At 44.6% G+C, this 17,773-nt stretch overlaps 1 protein-coding gene across 6 annotated transcripts in view; it reads left to right on the forward strand.

The window, feature by feature from the left end:
* SNCAIP (synuclein alpha interacting protein) overlaps nt 1-17,773 on the forward strand; it is a 155,601-nt gene that overhangs the window by 74,180 nt on the left and 63,648 nt on the right. For 5 of the 6 annotated variants that reach the window (XM_032844261.1, XM_032844268.1, XM_032844272.1 and 2 more), the window contains exons 2-3: nt 1,078-1,181; nt 14,498-14,570. In XM_032844261.1, the coding sequence (XP_032700152.1) occupies nt 1,125-1,181; nt 14,498-14,570 (130 nt within the window). In that variant the 5' untranslated portion in view covers nt 1,078-1,124. Of the gene's footprint in view, nt 1-1,077; nt 1,182-11,483; nt 11,628-14,497; nt 14,571-17,773 lie in introns of all 6 variants that reach the window. The other variant, XM_032844292.1, reaches the window with a different exon arrangement.

A 17,773-nucleotide genomic window follows, 5' to 3' on the forward strand; every position in this document is an offset into this window, starting at 1 on the left:
ACCCATTTTCATCAGCCTATATTTATTTTCACTTTCCAATAACATATTCCTTAGTCATCTTATTTCTCGGTCTCATCAAGATACCCCCTTGATTAGAGAACAGAAAGAGGAGAGAATACATTATTTCAGAGGCTCAAGTCTGAATACAGAAGACTTGGTTTCTGTATTAAGAAAGACAAGTTACAGGAAAGGGGATCTCGTTCACTCTCAGAGTCGGTGCTGCAGGAGACGCTGTGCACTCAGGCACTGCCCGGAGATCTATATTTCTGTTCTTGACATCTCTAGGTGACACTGCCACCGCCAATGGTGATGATGATAAGTGATGGGAAAGTGAACTGGGAGGTGATATATCTTTCTTGACAGATTTAAAGGATTGCCACAGGCAGCCCAGAGGCAAGTGCTGACAGAGGACATTCTGACGCCTGCCTGTGTCAGGTCACTGTGGCACAGTCAGGCAATGCTGGGAGAAGCCCAGAGCCAGGGGGAAACCCTGGGGTTTACATCTATGCCTGGATCCTGTTTGGGGGGGCAGGGGGTGAGCTGGACATCATCCTACAATGTCTGAAGTAGCCATTACTATTGGTTAGTTGGTCTCTGTCTTGTACTTGGGTTATTTCTGTGGGGGGCCAGGATTTACTGTTTCATGCATGGCTTCCAAGGATATGCCTGCAGTAGACATTGGAATATGGTGACTATCCTACGATTTTGAGGTTTGCTCCCCATCCCCAAAGCCCTGCTTTTACCCAGGGTGTGGTAAGTTCTAGGTGCGGGCTAGGTCAGTCCTGATATTGGTGTCTGGGGAAGCGGCTGACCTGAGTTACTGTCCTGGCAAAAATAAGCAAACAAAGATGAAGTGAAGTGAAGCAAAGGCCCTTGGGTGCTCCCTGGGGAGCCTGAGGAGCTGAGCTCCTATTCCTGAAAAGCCAGGCTGGGCCATCCGGAGAGCAGACCTGTGCTCCAAGGCAGCCCTAGCACCCAGTGACTCTTCTCATTCTTGTTTGTTTCTATATAGATGGGAGTTCGGGTTATAAAACAGCTAACCCTTTTACTTCTCTTTTTTGTCTCTGTCTTCCCCAGGGCTTTTATAAGTATTTGACTTGACTCAAAATGTGCATAGAGGAATAATGGAAGCACCCGAATACCTTGACTTGGATGAGATTGACTTCAGTGACGATATATCCGTAAGTAGCCCTTCTTGCAAGGGACGCTTGTTGGGATTCTGCCTTCACCTCCGTGAGCTGCATTATCTGTAGGTCCGAAACTCTCCCAATCGCATTTAGCAGTTGACAGCAGAAATCCCGTGTGACAGACAAAGTGTGGTTTCGGGGTCTCGTAGACCGAGAAGTGAATCTCACTTGATGGGGTGTGTGGTGGGGGAGGGGTTTGACCTCACTGATCCTCCTCTTCCCTTCCTAATCTGTTTCCTTGTCAAAATATTCACTGAGTAATGTATAAAGTGCCTGCGTATAGTGCACGACTATAACCCTTCAGGGATAATTCTCTTTATACGACTGGCTTTGCCGCGGCCGGCATTCTCTTGCATTCACAAGGACACAAGGATGGCCAAGTTATTAACTGATGAGCAATAAGAGGAATCCTCCCAGTTCCTGTGGGCGTCAAAGCATAGGTTGGACGCTTTGTGGGGAATACTGAGAAAGCATCATGCCTTGATAAGGATTGGACAGGCTGCCCTCTGAGGGCGCCACTTAAGCCTGTCAAGCTGTGCGGGCTGATGAGTTTCCTTGTTCTCACAAAAGCTGCCAACTTCCTGCTGCCTCCAGCTTCCCTCATGGTGGTTCTCAGGGGTCATCCGCACATCGCCTGCATAGAGCTGATTGTGGCTTACGCCGGGCCACACAGTCAGTTCTGTCACAGAGCCAACCGGCAGCCATGTTGGCTTCTCAGCCCTGAGCCGAACTGGGCTTTCCGAGTGTGTGAACCGAAGGCTGCTGTTTCTGAGCTAGCCATCTAACCTTTCTTCCCAGCGCCTCCATGGTCACAGTTGCTGACCCCACTTTTCATCACTCTCTCAGGCCTGGAGCTTTGGGTCGCTGCTAGAAAATGGTCTCAAAAAGATAAGCTGTTTTCACACACCTCTGGCAAGGGGTCATTTCTCTACTTCGCCATTCACTTTGAAGTAAAATTTGCATACCATATGCAAGAACTGGATTACTAGGGCTAGTCTGATGAATGACCTGCTTTGAACAAGCTTGGATGAGTCCTTGTGTACCAGTGAATTCAGTGAATTCAGTCTCTCCCTATCCTAGCTTCCAGACAATCTTTGTTAATCCTCGTCAAGACTGACGAGAAGTGAGTTTCTTCCTTTCCATGGTTTGTTCCTGTCTCTCTCTCTCTGTTTTAAATATTTTATTTACTTGTTTAACAGAGAGAGATTGCAAGTAGGCAGAGAGGCAGGCAGGGGGGCGGGGGAGCAGGCTCCCCGCTGAGCAGAGAGCCGGATGCGGGGCTCGATCCCAGAACCCTGAGATCATGACCTGAGCTGAAGGCAGAGGCTTAATGACCTGAGCTGAAGGCAGAGACTTAACCCACTGAGCCACCCAGGCACCCTCCTGTCTCTTGCTCTCTCTTTCTCAGTAAGTTACTACGCTTAAAAGTGTTCAGGGCAGGGTTCTTTTACAACACTCACCTCAGGGTATTTGAGCTGAATGGAGAGAAGCAAGGAAAGAATCATGTGGGGAGGTGGAGGGAGTGTGGAAACCATCTTAGCAGGAGAAACGTGTTATGATGAAGAACTGAGGGTCACTCTCAGCGTTGAAAATGAAGCTGCAATGTAAGAGCATAGGCTTTGGAAGAGGGCATTAGGGCCCAGTCTTGCTGCTCTTCGCTGACGGGGAGCATAGTAACTTCGCCTCTCCAAGATACCCACCTAACTTTTAAGGCTGTTTTGGGCACTGGGTGACCTGATAATGGAGCACTTAGCTTGGCACACAGTAAGTTGCTCTTAAAGTAGCTGGTGTGATTATTTCAGTGATTAGTAACAATAATATTTATATGACCAATGGTTAAGAAAGAACTCAAGGGGGAAAAACCAGGCATCATGTCAGGACTGTTTTGGTTTTTTTTGTTTTTTTTTGTTTGTTTGTTTTTGTTTTTTAATACAATAGAGCGTTTGTATTTACAGAAGATCGTCTGGCAGCAGCCTATAATTTTGATGAATTAGGGATCTCCATTTGAAAGATAATAAAGCACGTTAGGCAATAGTTGGCAGTGTTGAGTAAATCAGGGATACAGAATTGTGTAAGAGTTGAGCTTCTACAACTTGACCACTCGGAAACATAAATAAAGATCGCCCATCTGTAACTGTGTTGCTGCACTCAGGCCTTCTCCTACCCCTTTAAATAGGTTTCTATTGTTTGGCTCTTTAACCTGCCTTTACACTGAAACCAGAAGGGAAAAAAAAAATGACACTGCTTAGAATGGTTGAAACAGTAATGGCTCGTGTAGAATGGTTGAAACAGTAATGGCTCACATTTCCCGAGTATTCACATGGGCAGACGCATTATCTTGTTTAATCCTCACAACAATCCTGTGAGGCAGGAATTCATCATGACCTTTGTTTTACGGAAAAGAAAACCAAAGCGTGGAGGTGTTACCCATCTTGTCCAGGACCACCCAGCTCATTGAGGGCACTCTGTCTCTGGAATACCTGCTCTGGGCACGATACTTGACTGACTCTCTTGGTGAGTATAGTCTACTGCAGTGGTCCTTGTCGGGTGCATTGGTCCTTTGGTCTAGTGGTCCAATGGTCCAATGGTCCTTTTACCTACACCCTAGGCGATCATTTGGCAATTCCTGGAGCCATTTTTGGTTGTCCTGGTTGGGGAGGGGTCCCACTGGCATCTAGTGGGTAGACACCAAGGATGCTTCTGAACGACCTAAAATGCACAAGAAATTCCCCTACAACAAAGAATTCCCTGACTTAACATGTCAGTAGTACTGAGCACAAGCCATCTGTTTTTTGTGGGGTTTTGTTTTGTTTTGTTTTGTTTTAGACCCCATAAAATGAAAGAAGCTCTAATATGGCAACATCTAGAACATGGCAGATTATTTTATAATAGTTTCATTGGATCCGAGTCAGTAACTTAAATGTGCCAGAATCGTGTTGTTCTTAGATAACAACTTCTTAGGGAAAGCAGTGGTGACCTCTTTAATGTTGAAATGATTATCCTCAGCCTCTTTAGGTAAACCAACAGCAGTAAATGTTACAACTGCTTTAAGAGTCAAACGGAAGCTATTCAGAGGCTGACATTTAAAAATGAAGATGTGTTCAACTTGTTAATTCACTGGCGTAAAAAGAACCTAGTCAGTCCCCCATAAGCATGCCTTCACTTTTAGGATGCCATAAACTCCATCTCTCACAGCCCTTAATTTCTCTTCCCTGGTTGAGTGGAAGAGTAGGGAGGAAAATGCCCAGTATATTTGGAAAAGATGTTCACCCAAAAGATGCCCAAGTTCGCAACTGCCCTTCTTATTCTCTAGCTGTGGCCCTATGACGTAGTCCATCCATGCTTTCTATCTCATGATCCCCCCCGCCCCCCCCCCGCCCCCGCCGCGCCAGTCATGAGCGTGGTTCTTGTTTTAATTAAGACCCAGGCTGTGTATTGGTTCAAAACAGCAACTAGAACTTTTTTGCGTTTACCTAATGAGACAAAACCCAGAAGGCAATCACATTATTTTGAAGTTTCCCAGACCCCAAAATAACATTCATCCTTTGCAAACTGCAGGGTTTGAACTGCTCGTTCTTGTAACCCTGCCATCTCCAAGGAGCGAACATTGCCCCATCCCTGCAGGTTGGGGAGGGAGATGACGACATGCAGAAACACCACAGTTCAAAGCAGGGCTCTTCTGTCTCCGCAAATGGGTTTCCAGATTTCTTTCTTTACTCCAGTGGAAGGCAGACCTCTCTCTTAAAAAAAGAAAAATATCCCAGAATATTAGTTCCTAGTAGGCTTGGGTGTATTTGAGTAAGAAGGCCATTTTGCTTTCCCCAAAAATAGTAATAGATACAGGACTGAACAAAACAAAGGCTGAACTGTGCATCTCTGGAGGGACCTCACCGCTAGCTCAGACATGGGTTCTACCACGCATGGCGCCCCATGCTGTGGGTCCAGTATCTTGGCTAAAGCCTCCCATCGGCTCCTATTGGAATCCCATTTGGCAGATGAAAAAAATTGAGCCTTGGGAAGATCGTCTGGCTTTCACAAGGGTATAGGTACATAAGGGACAGGGTCAGGAATTAAATACAGAACTCTGTGACATGTTACTCTTCCCCTTCTGAGTGACTTGGAGTAGAGACCCTGGACCAGTCTGTAAGATGCCTTCGCTTTCCACATTTGGTTTGCAAAAAAAAAACTCTTCCCCTTCTGAGTGACTTGGAGTAGAGACCCTGGACCAGTCTGTAAGATGCCTTCGCTTTCCACATTTGGATTGCAAAAAAATTTGCAATCACATGATTGCAAATCGCTCTTTGGAAGTAATGGAGTTGGTATGTATTCTAAATAAAATATAAAACGAGCTGAAGCAAACATAGGCAGATCTCTTAATTTTTTTGCCCTTGGGCTTTCCCATCTCTAAAATGGTAATAATCAGCTACTTATTGCCCTGGGTTTTATGGATAAAATACAAAATTTTATATATGTATATATATAAATCTATACCTACATACTTATATAATACACATGTGTACATGCATACCTACATGTGCATATGCGCAAATACACGTATATACACACAGACACATGCACATGCATGCATACATACAGACAGAAGGGAGGATATATTCTGTTCCTCTACTCGGGAATTTTTGCCACCTTTCTGTACCACCGTGACTACAACTTCGGTGAAAGATGACGTGTTTTGACAACCTATTTTTTGTGTAGGTCACATGAGATCAAGACAAGCAAATGTCCTTGGCACTTCACTATCCCCTTTAAACCAACCCAGAGTAAACCAGGGAATTATGTGGATGCATATTCCTAAAGTGACTGGTAGGAAAATAACTTCTTACGGCAAACAAATCTCCTTTCAATGGGTTTTCACATTTTTCCATCCTTGCCTGCCACCCTCTGGCTTGCATGCACCACTTTTTACTCAACGCAGTCCACTGACACCTCCAAGATTTCATCACATTTCTGCGAAGCCATTTTGTAGCAGCAGGAGGCCCCAAGGAAAGGCACACGGAGCTTATCAAGTGGACTCAGGCAGAGAGTTGAGTAGGTCAAGAGTACAGCTTTTGCCCTGATTTTAGGAGTGAAAAAGAATGTGCAGTTAATCAAGGTAGAAAGAACCTGGCTTGCCCCTCCTGTCTAGCAAGAGGTCTGCGTGAGCATGAGCCTATCATAGTTCCCTGTGTGCTTCCTAGAAAGTGACCAAGACACTCTCACGTGGCCTCGGGCTGCCTTTGCCCCTTGCTTCACTGTCCCGTCCATCAGCCCTGCCCTTCCCAGCACTCAACTGTTCTCATCCCCATTAAAACTTTTCTTAGTGCTTCTCAATATGATCTAGTTTTGCTGAGTGTTCTCACATTCTTTTGCAAATGTCCTGTGTTCGAGTCTTCATTACCCTTCACTCCTCCCTTCTGTGGTCCCCGTTATCAAAAGCCTCATGTCTTGTTCAGCTATCATATGTCATCCCTGTTCTTTTGTTTTTCTGAACACCTGCCATGAAAGGAATTAGGAATAATCTAATCCAGACAAGATGAATTATATTTTCCTATCCCATGGGTACTTTAAGAGGCCAAGACCAGAACGTGGGCCCCCAGCCTCCACGTCCTGGACTCAATACCTCTTCCTGAGAAGGTGGAGAGAGGCTGTAGAGGATGATTTCCAAGAATGAGCGACTGCCAGATTTTTTTTTGCTCTTCCCTTACTCTGCAAATAGCCCTAAAAGATCTTATCTTGCCTGCTAGTTATAGCATGTGTTAGACGCAGTGTAGATTATTTACACGATGTACCTCTTATGTACAACTAGATTCTGTGCTGATCTATTCAACAACACCTATTAGACATTACCAGTGTGCCAAGAGCAGTTCTGGGCTCGGGTGAAGTACATGGGCTTGATCTATGTTCTCAGGGCTTATGGAACCCCATCAGAACAATTGAGCCTCTTATGAAATGTCAGGCTAACTTCATAGAAGGTCAGATTGAATTACATTTCAAGCTCCAATCTTGACCGTCTTTATATTTCTGGGATGATTGGTTATTGGCTCGCAATTAAAACTAGACCATCATTGAAGCTGAACAGGGATTATAGCCAGCCACGTGCCCCACCACAACATAAATTTCTTTTGTAATTCCTTTGTAATTTTAATGCTTGCCTCAGTAGTTGCCATTGTTTTGGCTTCACTTCTTAAATGCTTATTTTAATGTAAATCATATTAATAGCTAGCGTTTACTGAACACTTCCTACACATCAGAAAGGATTACCTATATTTTATATGATTAGCTCATAAGCTTCACAGCTAGGCTCTGATGGAAGTAACCATGGTTACCCTGTTTTACAGATGAAGAAACTGATGGGAGTTAAGGAATTACCATTAGGTAGGTAGGAAGTGGTGAAGCCAGAATATAATGTGGGCAGTCTAGCTCTAGACACCATGTAGGTAACTTCTGTTGAAATTACTTCTCCAGGGCACATTGCTCACCTCTGGTTGGCTGGGTCCATCCAGGTCTCTTCTCATCCATGACCACCACTCCTAGCAGAAGGGGATCTTTGAGTGCTGTGATGTCTCCCCACCTTTGCCAATGTAGACCTTCATCTTTTGCCTGACCACATGTTAGCATTATAATCCTATGTGTGGTATACTCTTCAAATGGTCAAAACAGCTACTTAGTTTTCCCAAGCTGCAAAAGATGTCTTAGTGTAAAAGAATTGGATTATTATTAATTTTTTAAAAATCCTCTTGATGGAATAAAAACTAGGAACCAGAACAAAAATGCATTTGAAAATAAAATTAGTTATATTTTTCTCTAACGGAAACTAAATAGTAGAAAGAAATGTATTTAAAGCAGCCTGGGATAAATACATGAAAATGTAGATCACCTGTATCCCCACCCTATAGACGCAGTGGCTGGAACTGTGGGCATCTGTACAGTCACCTGTGATATATGGAATGTGGAAAGAAGAATAGTTCCAAGGACAGAACTGTGCGGAAGTATGTCCCACATCGTATGGAGAAGAGGCTTCTACAAAGGAGACTGGAAAACAGTTTCATAAATATAGGAGGAATACTAAGGGGACCTAAAAGGGAGAGAGGGATCTGAAGAATTTAAAGAAGCAAGTGACCAATAGTGGGAAATAGGCAATATATTATAAAGAGAATGGTTGGATTTTCCGGTGAAGACCTATCAGTGACTATAATAAGAGTGGGGGCTTTGGATCCATGGAGTGGATCCATGTTGTGGTGGCTAGAGGAGTAAATGCAAGAGATGAGGAAGGAGAGAAAAGAATCATAGCAATTCTCTCAGAAAAGATGGCAGTGAACACAAGAGCTAGGAAGCCCATGGTCACCAGGGGAGGCAGCATATCTTGAGGGGGTGAGAGCGCTTGTTTGTTTTTTAGGATCAGAGGCGAGAGCCAAGGTGAAGAGGGTAGCTGAAGAGAAGGAGAGAAGAGGGATGATGGCAGAGCCAGAGTTCTGAAGGGACGGGAGAGGAAGAGACCTGAACACAAGTGGAGGGCTGGTGGTGTAGGGGAGGACTCTTACTGCCATATCCTCAGCACCATCTGTGGGAAGGATGTGACGTCAGGAAGGGCAGACTACTGGAGAGGAGGCCCAAACTGCAGAAAAATACCGTGTGTCTGTAAATCTCACTCCAGGGTGTGCCTGCTTCTGCCGCCAGCCTTGTATGTACACGTGGCGGCCATTTCCTTTTATGCCTATCGAGATGCCTGCCTCCCTTCTGGAAAGCTTTGTGAGAAAACATGAATTTCAGGATAGTTGTTTGGGCGACTGGCTTAATTGTTTCTTTTGGAAACTTAATGAGACCCTAGTTGTTTAAAAGTCTCTAACTTCAAAAGGTGCTGGGGATTTTCGTTCTTTTATTCTCTGTGGCTCATTACTGTTTGAGTAATGTCTGCTTGTTCACCCAACTGGCTCCAGCTTTCCGGAGTCAGGGCCAAAGCCTTTCAGTCGTGAGCAATATCTAGGGTGGTCAGAGATCCTCACGGTTTGGTGTAGAAACCACGCACTGTTTTTACGAATCCCATGCACGTTCAAACTGTTTTGCATGGCAGAGTGACAGAAGCGACTGGCGCAGGCTGGGACGTGTAGGATTGTCTTGCGTCACATCGACTCTGTAGTTTGTGAAGCTAAGTTTCAGTGTCAGCCCTTGGCCGTGGACTCTCTTGGAGGAGAAAAGACCATAGAGAAGCCAAAGAACATGCAGGGAAAGGCTGGGCTCTCCTCTTTTCCAGTCCCAGCTCGGCCCTCTCTTCCGATCTCTTTAGTTCCCACATCTTGATCTTCTGAGCTTAAAATCAGGAGGGGAATGAAGGTGGGAGGGAAGAAGGACTGTGTCCACACATGGAGAACAGGTCGGGGGAAGAGACAAAAACATTCAGCATCATTCTACTGCTTGCAAACTGACTTCACTTGCATTATCTTATATGATCACCTGTGTTCTATCTGTTAAAAAAAAAAAAAAGAGCCCCAGAGGGGCGCCTGGGTAGTTCAGTCGTTAAGCTTCTGCCTTCAGCTCAAGTCATGATCTCGGGGTTCTGGGATTGAGCCTTCTGTCGGGCTCCCTACTCAGCAGGGTGTCTGCTTCTCCCTCCTCCTCTCCCCCAGCTTGTGTTCCCCCTCTCACTGTCTCTCTCTCTCTCTCTGTCAAATAAATAAATAAAATCTTAAAAAAAAAAAAAAGTGAGTCCCAGAGATACAAAATGATTTGTCCAGAACTCCAGTTAATAAATATCAGAACAGGGGCTTGAATCTAGTAGATCTTCTGGCTCCAAATCCATTGTTCTTCATACAAAAGACTAAGGCATCATCTAGTAACAATGCTATTAATCTATTAGAAGTGCTTTCTTTTCTTTTAGCTATACCACGATTGCATCTCTAGACTTGTAATAATGCGTCTTTCTAGGAAGACCAGTGCCATATAAATATTAATTGCTGTAAATATTATTTTTATTTTTGCCATTAAAGTCATGGTTACATAGGGAATTCTCTTTATTCAGTTAAATAAGTGTCCAGTATATTTAGCAAATAAAATATTGTCCACACCCTCAGAAAGCAGAGAGAGCAATGATGGGAACATGTAGGCAAAATGCCCTGTGAAAGAATCTGTAATGGACATGTGCCTAAAATCTGTAGAGAGAGCAGTTGTTCTTGGACGTTAGCATTCAACAGAATCACCTGGTTGGCTTGTAAAAATACCAGTTGCTAGGCTCTGTCCTCAGAGTTTCAAGGATGGGGCCCAAGAATGTGAATTCCTAATAAGTTCCTAGATGGCGTTGATGCCACTGGTCCAGACATCACACTTTGAAAGCTAGAAGTACTTCCATCTGGAAGGGTGGGAGAAGATTTTGTAGATCTGATTCTTAAGCAGAGCTTGAAGAATTGAAAAGAGTTTACCTAAGTGGAATGGCTGCAGTGGCATTCTGGGTGGACAGAATAGCATGCATAAAGGTATAAACAGATAGAACAGTGGATAGGGGATCCATAAGAAATTTCACTTGGCCATCATCCAAAGAGAAGTGGATAATGGGAAGAGATAAGCCTGAGCTCATGCAGGCCTTTATGTGCCCTGCTAAGGCTGTGCCCTGTAACCCATCCGAAACAGAAAAGCAGCTTAGTCAAGTCTGCATTTTAGAAAGCTAATTAATTCTAGTGCAAGTATGGAAGCCTGGAGGAAATTCCCATTTAGCACCTAAATACGAAAGAGCTTCTTTGAACATCTATAATATTGTGCCCAGGGATTAATCAGACATGTGCTTGTCTTGATATTTCAAATAGTTAATAAGACACTGTTCCTTGCATACCTGCAAGTCAAAGACCCCATCCTTTCCCTCAGGCACTTGGGGGAGCCAACACTAACACCCAGGAAACAACAGAGCACAAGGCGAGGCAGTATTTTACCAAAGGCAGAGAGGAGTGGAGGCTTTCAGTGCTGAAGCACTTAGCTAGGGGTTCATACAGAAAGAAGAACACCAGCTCTCCTTACAGAGCGATGGCTCTTGCCTGGCCACCAGAAGGCTTTACAGGCAAAGAGGACCCTGGAGTAAAGGTACAGAAGATGGAACTAAATGTTGAAGGCACAGGGTCATTGAAGAAGCAGAGGATTTTCTGGAGACATGATAAGAGGAGTGCAAATGAACTGTGGTTCAGAAAGGCTATTTCTATGGGAATAACCTCTGGAAGATTTTTTTTTTTTTTTTTTAATAAATCAGAGCAACATAAAGTCAGGAAGTGTGTTGCTTCTCAACCATCTGCAAGCCCCCCCCGCCCCTTATCACCCAAGGATAATAGCTACCAAGGGAACAGAATACAAAGGCATGGGTTGGGGGCAAGGAACAGGGAAGACACATTGGGCTTTGGTTCTGGTAGGGCCAAAATGACAGTAGTTGTTGCCCAGGGAGTAGTTGGCCGTTGTCCGGGGAATGAGGTGGTTTGGCGATCAGGCAGCTCCTAATAAAAGGCCATCTGTCCTTTGCACTGGGATGAGGGCCTGGGAAGCCCTCCCTTTCAGCTCCCAGATGGTAATACTATGTGCTTGTGTAAGGGAGACTTCCTGGGTCATTTGCTTATTCCCGAATGTGCACATATGAAAATGTTTTTGCGTGTTGGTTTTGTGAATTGTGTGTTTCCTCTGCTACTCTCCCCATCATGACCTAACCATACAGCATTCTGTCAGGCTTTATCTTCTATCCATAGTGCAGTGTGTGTGCTTACTGAAACAAATACACAAACGGATGTTTTCTTTGTGCCTTTTTTAAAGGGTGGTGGATTTGTTCACAGTGTAGGTTGGAGTCTTTGCTGAATTTGACATTCCAAATACCCTGACAGTTATCCAGAACTTTGATTTTCTGGCCAATACATCGTCCTTTTCTCAAATTGCTATACTTGTAATTTTCATTACCAGGAGCAGCATATGACTTTTTCTTCAAGGTCATTATTCCCAATGAATTAAGATGTCTGCCTTCACAGACGTGACTTTGTGCATGCCAGGGGTGGAGAGGCAAAACTGCCACGTGGGATGGGGGTTGAGGCAGTAGCTGGGGTCAGCGAGACTCCTCCTCTGCTTGTAGCTCTGTCCCCACACCAGCCAGGCCGCCTGCACTGCTCTAATTTAAACCTCATTACATTAAGAGTTACTACAGGCTACAGGCCTTTGAGGTCACACAGGAAGAGCTGAAGGTACAGCTAATAACTCAGAGATTCTGACATGCCTGACTTTGAGGTGAGAGGTAGCAGTTAGGATGCACGTGGCTGAAAATGCAGAAAGCAACAAAACCGATTTAATCAAATACATATCATTAAGCTCAGGGAGCGACCTTACTGCATTTATCATTAACTATATTTCAACACGATCCATCTTAAATTCCCCTTTCAAACATTTCACCTTGGAAGAAAAACAGAGCAAACCAGAAGGAGAGGGGGCGAGACTTTGCCAAGGGGGGCTTCCCTGGGGCACATGGCAGCTGAAACACAAGGCCTCATTTTAATTGAATTATAAACTGTGTAATTATTTAACCTGTACCAGCTGGTCTCAAGAAGCTACCAGATTCCTTAGAGAGCTCGTACTTGGCCAGGAACATAAGGTACCTTATTAGTAACAAGAAAAATGCCTTGTGTACCTATGTTAACCCCAGCCCCCAAAGAGCAAACTGCAGAAGGGGGGAAATGCTTGAAGTTCATTTTTGATTTAAGAGACAGCACTCTCTCCTCCTGAGTATGTGGTAGATTGACTGAAGTCCCTGTAGTCTCACAGGAACGGGCACCATAAACAGGATATCATTGCATCAGACAGGTAAGAGTAATTTCTCTAATTAGTCATTTGAGATTTCATTTTTCACTTGGAAGAACTGGAAATTTAATTTGTTTGTGACAGGCGATTGGCAAACTGGCAGTAGCTACCATTGCCCACCCCCACCCCGACCCTGTCTTGCTGTCCTGACGTCGTCGTGGAGAAAGCATTGGCGGGGGAGGTGGTCCTCAATGTAAACACTTGGCTTCATCTGTCTACATCAAGCTAACTAAAGTACCTTCTTATTGACAGATGTGACCCAATTATACATTCCTCACTTGTAATGCTAGAATAATCTTAATGAGTTTCCCGTGGTCGTTTTTCTTTCAGATTAAAGATTTGTTTTCAATCCCCCCAAATTTTGCAACAGTCTAAGTAATTTATAATACATTCTCACTGCCATAAGAACATTGTTCCCAAAGGTACAGAGCAAGATATTTCTAGGGAGCCGTCGTTTAGGAATTAATGTGTGATTGAAGACAGTCGTTTGGTTAAAGAAATAGCTCATCCTATCTATTTTGTTTTAAAACCTCCTTCTCTGAAGAAAGATGGAGTGGCATCAGACGTAGTGCCCATAAATCATAGCTATTGATTTTACATTTGTTTTGGCTCATCTGATTTTATGCCCCCTCGTGTTGTAATTTGTTATCCTGAGAGCTGGTCCCTGAGTTGGTACTGGGTTGATGCTGGGAGGTGGGTTTTTTTTCAGTTTGGATTAATCTGTACATGAAACAGATTAGCTTGCAGACATAGAACCATGGTCCTCTTGCTTCTCATAACATTTCCCCCGGGATTTCCCATGGAGCTCACAGATGCCACCCAGTGACATCTCTGGCAGGTGACAACATGAGGTTTGTGTAATCCAGCCAGTGTGGGCACGGGTAAAGCTCCTGGCAGCCCTGGGGGGCTGCCGGAAGCTGGGGACTTCTCCCCTAGGCCCTTCACACCCGGAGTCAACATTCACATATTCTGGACACCTGGAGCTTCTTGGGGCCAGAAATACCTTCCACCCTCCACCAGTAGCAGAAGTAACAGGAGGGAGAATGTCTGCTTGGCCACACCTTGGGTGTGGAAGGGGGGTGCCTCGGAGCCCCTTTTAATGTGCATCTGCTTATATGCTTCTACGTGGAGCCAGGTCCCCAAGCAGCCCATTTCAGATAAAATTAGACAGACTTGGGGCGCCTGGGTGGCTCAGTGGGTTAAAGCCACTGCCTTCTGCTCAGGTCATGATCCCAGGGTCCTGGGATCGAGCCCCGTGTCGGGCTCTCTGCTCAACGGGGAGCCTGCTTCCCCTTCTCTCTCTCTGCCTGCCTGTCTGCCTACTTGTGATCTCTGTCTGTCAAATAAATAAAATCTTTAAAAAAAAATTAGACAGACTTTCTGCATATATACGTGTTGGACTCAAGTATCACTTCTTGTGTTTTGCCTTTTCTGGCCAATTTGAGTGAATGCCACGTTCTCGTTTTAAAATGCTGTTTTCTTCCCTTTGTCCTCTGCTTCCCATTCAGTACTCAGTCACGTCGCTGAAGACCATCCCGGAACTGTGCCGAAGATGTGACTCACAGAGCGAAGACAGATCAGGTACGGCTCGCTCCCCAGCCCTCTCCTGCCCCCGGCTCTGAGAGAGCGGAGGACTCCAGGGAGCTGTTTCCCCCTCACACTCCTTGCTCCTGCCTTCTGTCTGTCTTTTACAGCCTCTCGCTTCCTCCTGCCCCCTACACACACGCCCTCTGCAAACAGATGTCAGGTCATCCTCCAAAGGCTAACGGGACAGGGAGGCCCTAATGAGGACACGGCTGTATATGGCTCAACAGGGGCCGTCATCTCGGCAGCTCCAAACCGCAGTATACGCAGCAATTTACTGAAAACCCAAGAAGCCATTGGTGACAAAATATAATGATGCAGGCGCCAACGAAAAAAAATGTTGGACGCATTCACTACCCATATGGCCGGGACCAGCTTGGGGGATGGGGCTTCGCCAGGGTCTGAAACCCTATCAGGGATGCGACATGATAGGATCTGCAGGAAGGCATACTGGAACAGTTAAGATTAAAGCAAAGCTTGGGAGTTTAATAGTGTAAACTAAACAGAGAATTATGGCATATAGATGAAAACCAGCTGGTTGACCTTTTCTCCTTGCAGATGCCCCCACCCCGGGAAAAAGAAAGAAATTAATAAAGGACATTCAGGGTTGTTTTCTCCCCCCTCTGTAAATCAAATTAAGCCTCTCTCCTTTTCTCTTTGTGTTCGGCAAAAATGAAAATTAAAAAGGATGTCGATGGGCACGATACCATGGCATTAAAGGATGAAAGGATGTTTATTGTTTTTTGGAGTAATTACTGTAAGGCATTGCCATTAATCGTGCCGAAGCTGGATCTCCTCTGATGGTAGCTCGAATCCTGAGAACCATGGGCTGTGGAAGCCTCAAGATAATCGTCCGATCATGTGTATCGTGTTTCAAAGTAAATAGATGGCCCTTGTCTGGACAGCTACTAGAGTTCTAGGCCATTCTCACTGAAAGGACTTGCACAAAGCTCATTTACTTGTCTCTTCAACTGCTCATTCACTTTTGACATTTTGCTTAGATGAGATGGGGCAAATAATCAGTCTTCCAAGGTTTGTTTATCTCTGTTTTTGTGAGTGAGAGTAATGCTTCAGTGTTTGCATCAAAAACACAGAGGATAGTACTAAGTTCTCATAAAAGTTCTAATTCACCTTCAGTTTTGGGGAGGGTGTTCGGTTTTTGTTTTTTAAATTGCAAACACACTCAAGTTTCTGTCAGGTGTAACAGACGCTTTGGCAGCGAGGCTCCAGGGGCGTGCCTCCTGACAAGGCATCCCCACGTTCCAAGTTGGATCCTTGACTGGGGGCAGTGACGTGGGTTCAAGTTAGGGTTCAGTCAGTTATCAGCTATACAACCTAGAGCTTGAGAGTAATCGTCTACAAAATAAAGAAGAAGCTTGTTCTGCCAATGTTACCAGGCACCATTAAGATGAGATTAGGTGATGCATCTGAAGTTACTTTGTAGATACAGGATTTTCTTCTTTAAAAGGTGGGAGTAAGAGAGAAGAAATAATAGCAACCACTTGCATCGTGCTCAGTGTGGGAGTTTCTGTTGTAAGCCCTTCAAGTACGTTAACTCAGTTAATCCAAAAAATGCTCAAGAGCTGAGTACTTAAGATGTTTATGTTATAGGTGGGCAAACGGAGGCACAGAACAGAGAAGTCAAATATCTTGCCTAGAGTCACACAGCAGTTAAATTGCCTAGCTGGGATTCACACCGCAGCAAGTCTGTCCTGGAGTGGGTTCTCTATCCTTACACATAAGTACCCTGAGATAGCTTGACTTAGTGATATTCATTTAATTTTAGGAGATTATACTTTTAAAACTTTAAAAATCAGCATTTTCCCTTATTGATTAAGCGGTGAATTTCCCTTCTCTGTTCAGTAGCTATTCTAGCTTACCAAGGTAAGTGAATTAACCCAAGTTTTCAAAAATAATTTTTCCTGGGATGGGTCCATCCCATTTTCTCCAGGTCATGTGATTTCTCACTGCTTGCACAATATGAAATCGGACATTTCTTCTCTGCTTGAGAAGGACGCCAGTTTGAAGTTCAGAAGCCTTTAAACTTCACCCAGAGCAAAGACCCAGTGCTCAAGGTCATTGGCAATAATTAGACCTGACAGGAAATAGATGTCTATGGGCAAGACTCAGGCCTCTTAATGGAATCACATATATACCTTCAATGGAATCACATGTACACCTAATTTGGAGGCTGTCAAACCACTTTCTAACAGAGCCAGAGTGATCCTAGAAAAAGAACACATAGAAAAATCCATCTCTCCATAGTAGCACTGTAGATTATCTGTGAGCTCCCTTAAAAGAAATCTCAACATAGTAAAGATTTTTCACAGCTAGTTTCTGAAAGAATTGAGCCATTCTTGATTCATTCCAAGAGCATCGAACTCTAGAAAAACCCTTTGCACCCCTCTAGTCTTCCCGTGTCCATCACTAGGAGGAGCTTGCTCTGGGAGGGCTTGCCAATTTCCATCTTCACAGTAATCTTTTCAAACAGGTGGTAGCAGAAGGCCCGCTGGCCTCTGAGAAGAGTCCACACCTTCTCTTGGGACAAGGGCATCTGCTGGGGAAACATTCCCCAAACTCCTGTCACTTAGAATATATGCCCCCAGATGAAGGCTCTTTATCGTTCTCAAGTTTGTTAAGCAATTTCTATTTTGTGTAGGTTGTCAAATGCTACCAAGTCCATCCTTGCATTAACAAGCCTTTGATCAGATGTTCTCGGGCCCGTTTGTTCTTTTATTCATTCATTCAGCAGATAACTGAATATTTTGCTGTCAAAGGCACTCAGGACGTAGTAACAAATAAGACACCGACAAGGTCCCCGTCCTTGTGACATTTACATTCTAGGGAGTGACGAACAAAAGACAAGCAAACGAATACATAAACCAGATCATTTCACCCAGTGAAATGAAGAGGCGACTCGAAGCGCCATGATAGAGTAACTTGTAGGAGTTGGAGGGGGGCACTTGTGGGGGTCTTGGGAGCGTTAGCAGGACCCAGCCAGTAGATAACAAGCAAAGATCATTGAAGGCAGAGGAACTAGGAAGTGCAAAGACCCTGAGCCAGGAATGAGCTTAACATGTATGAGGAAGAAAAAGAAAACCAGTCTGCGACAGGGTGCTCAAAATGAAGATGAGAGTTGGGAGATGGTCAGGGTCGGACTCTGTATGGCCCCAATGATCATGTGTGCAGACGTGGGTTTT

The sequence above is a fragment of the Lontra canadensis genome, unplaced genomic scaffold, assembly GCF_010015895.1.
Source record: "Lontra canadensis isolate GAN:19392208 unplaced genomic scaffold, GSC_riverotter_1.0 scaffold4, whole genome shotgun sequence".
Taxonomy (NCBI): Eukaryota; Metazoa; Chordata; class Mammalia; order Carnivora; family Mustelidae; genus Lontra; species Lontra canadensis.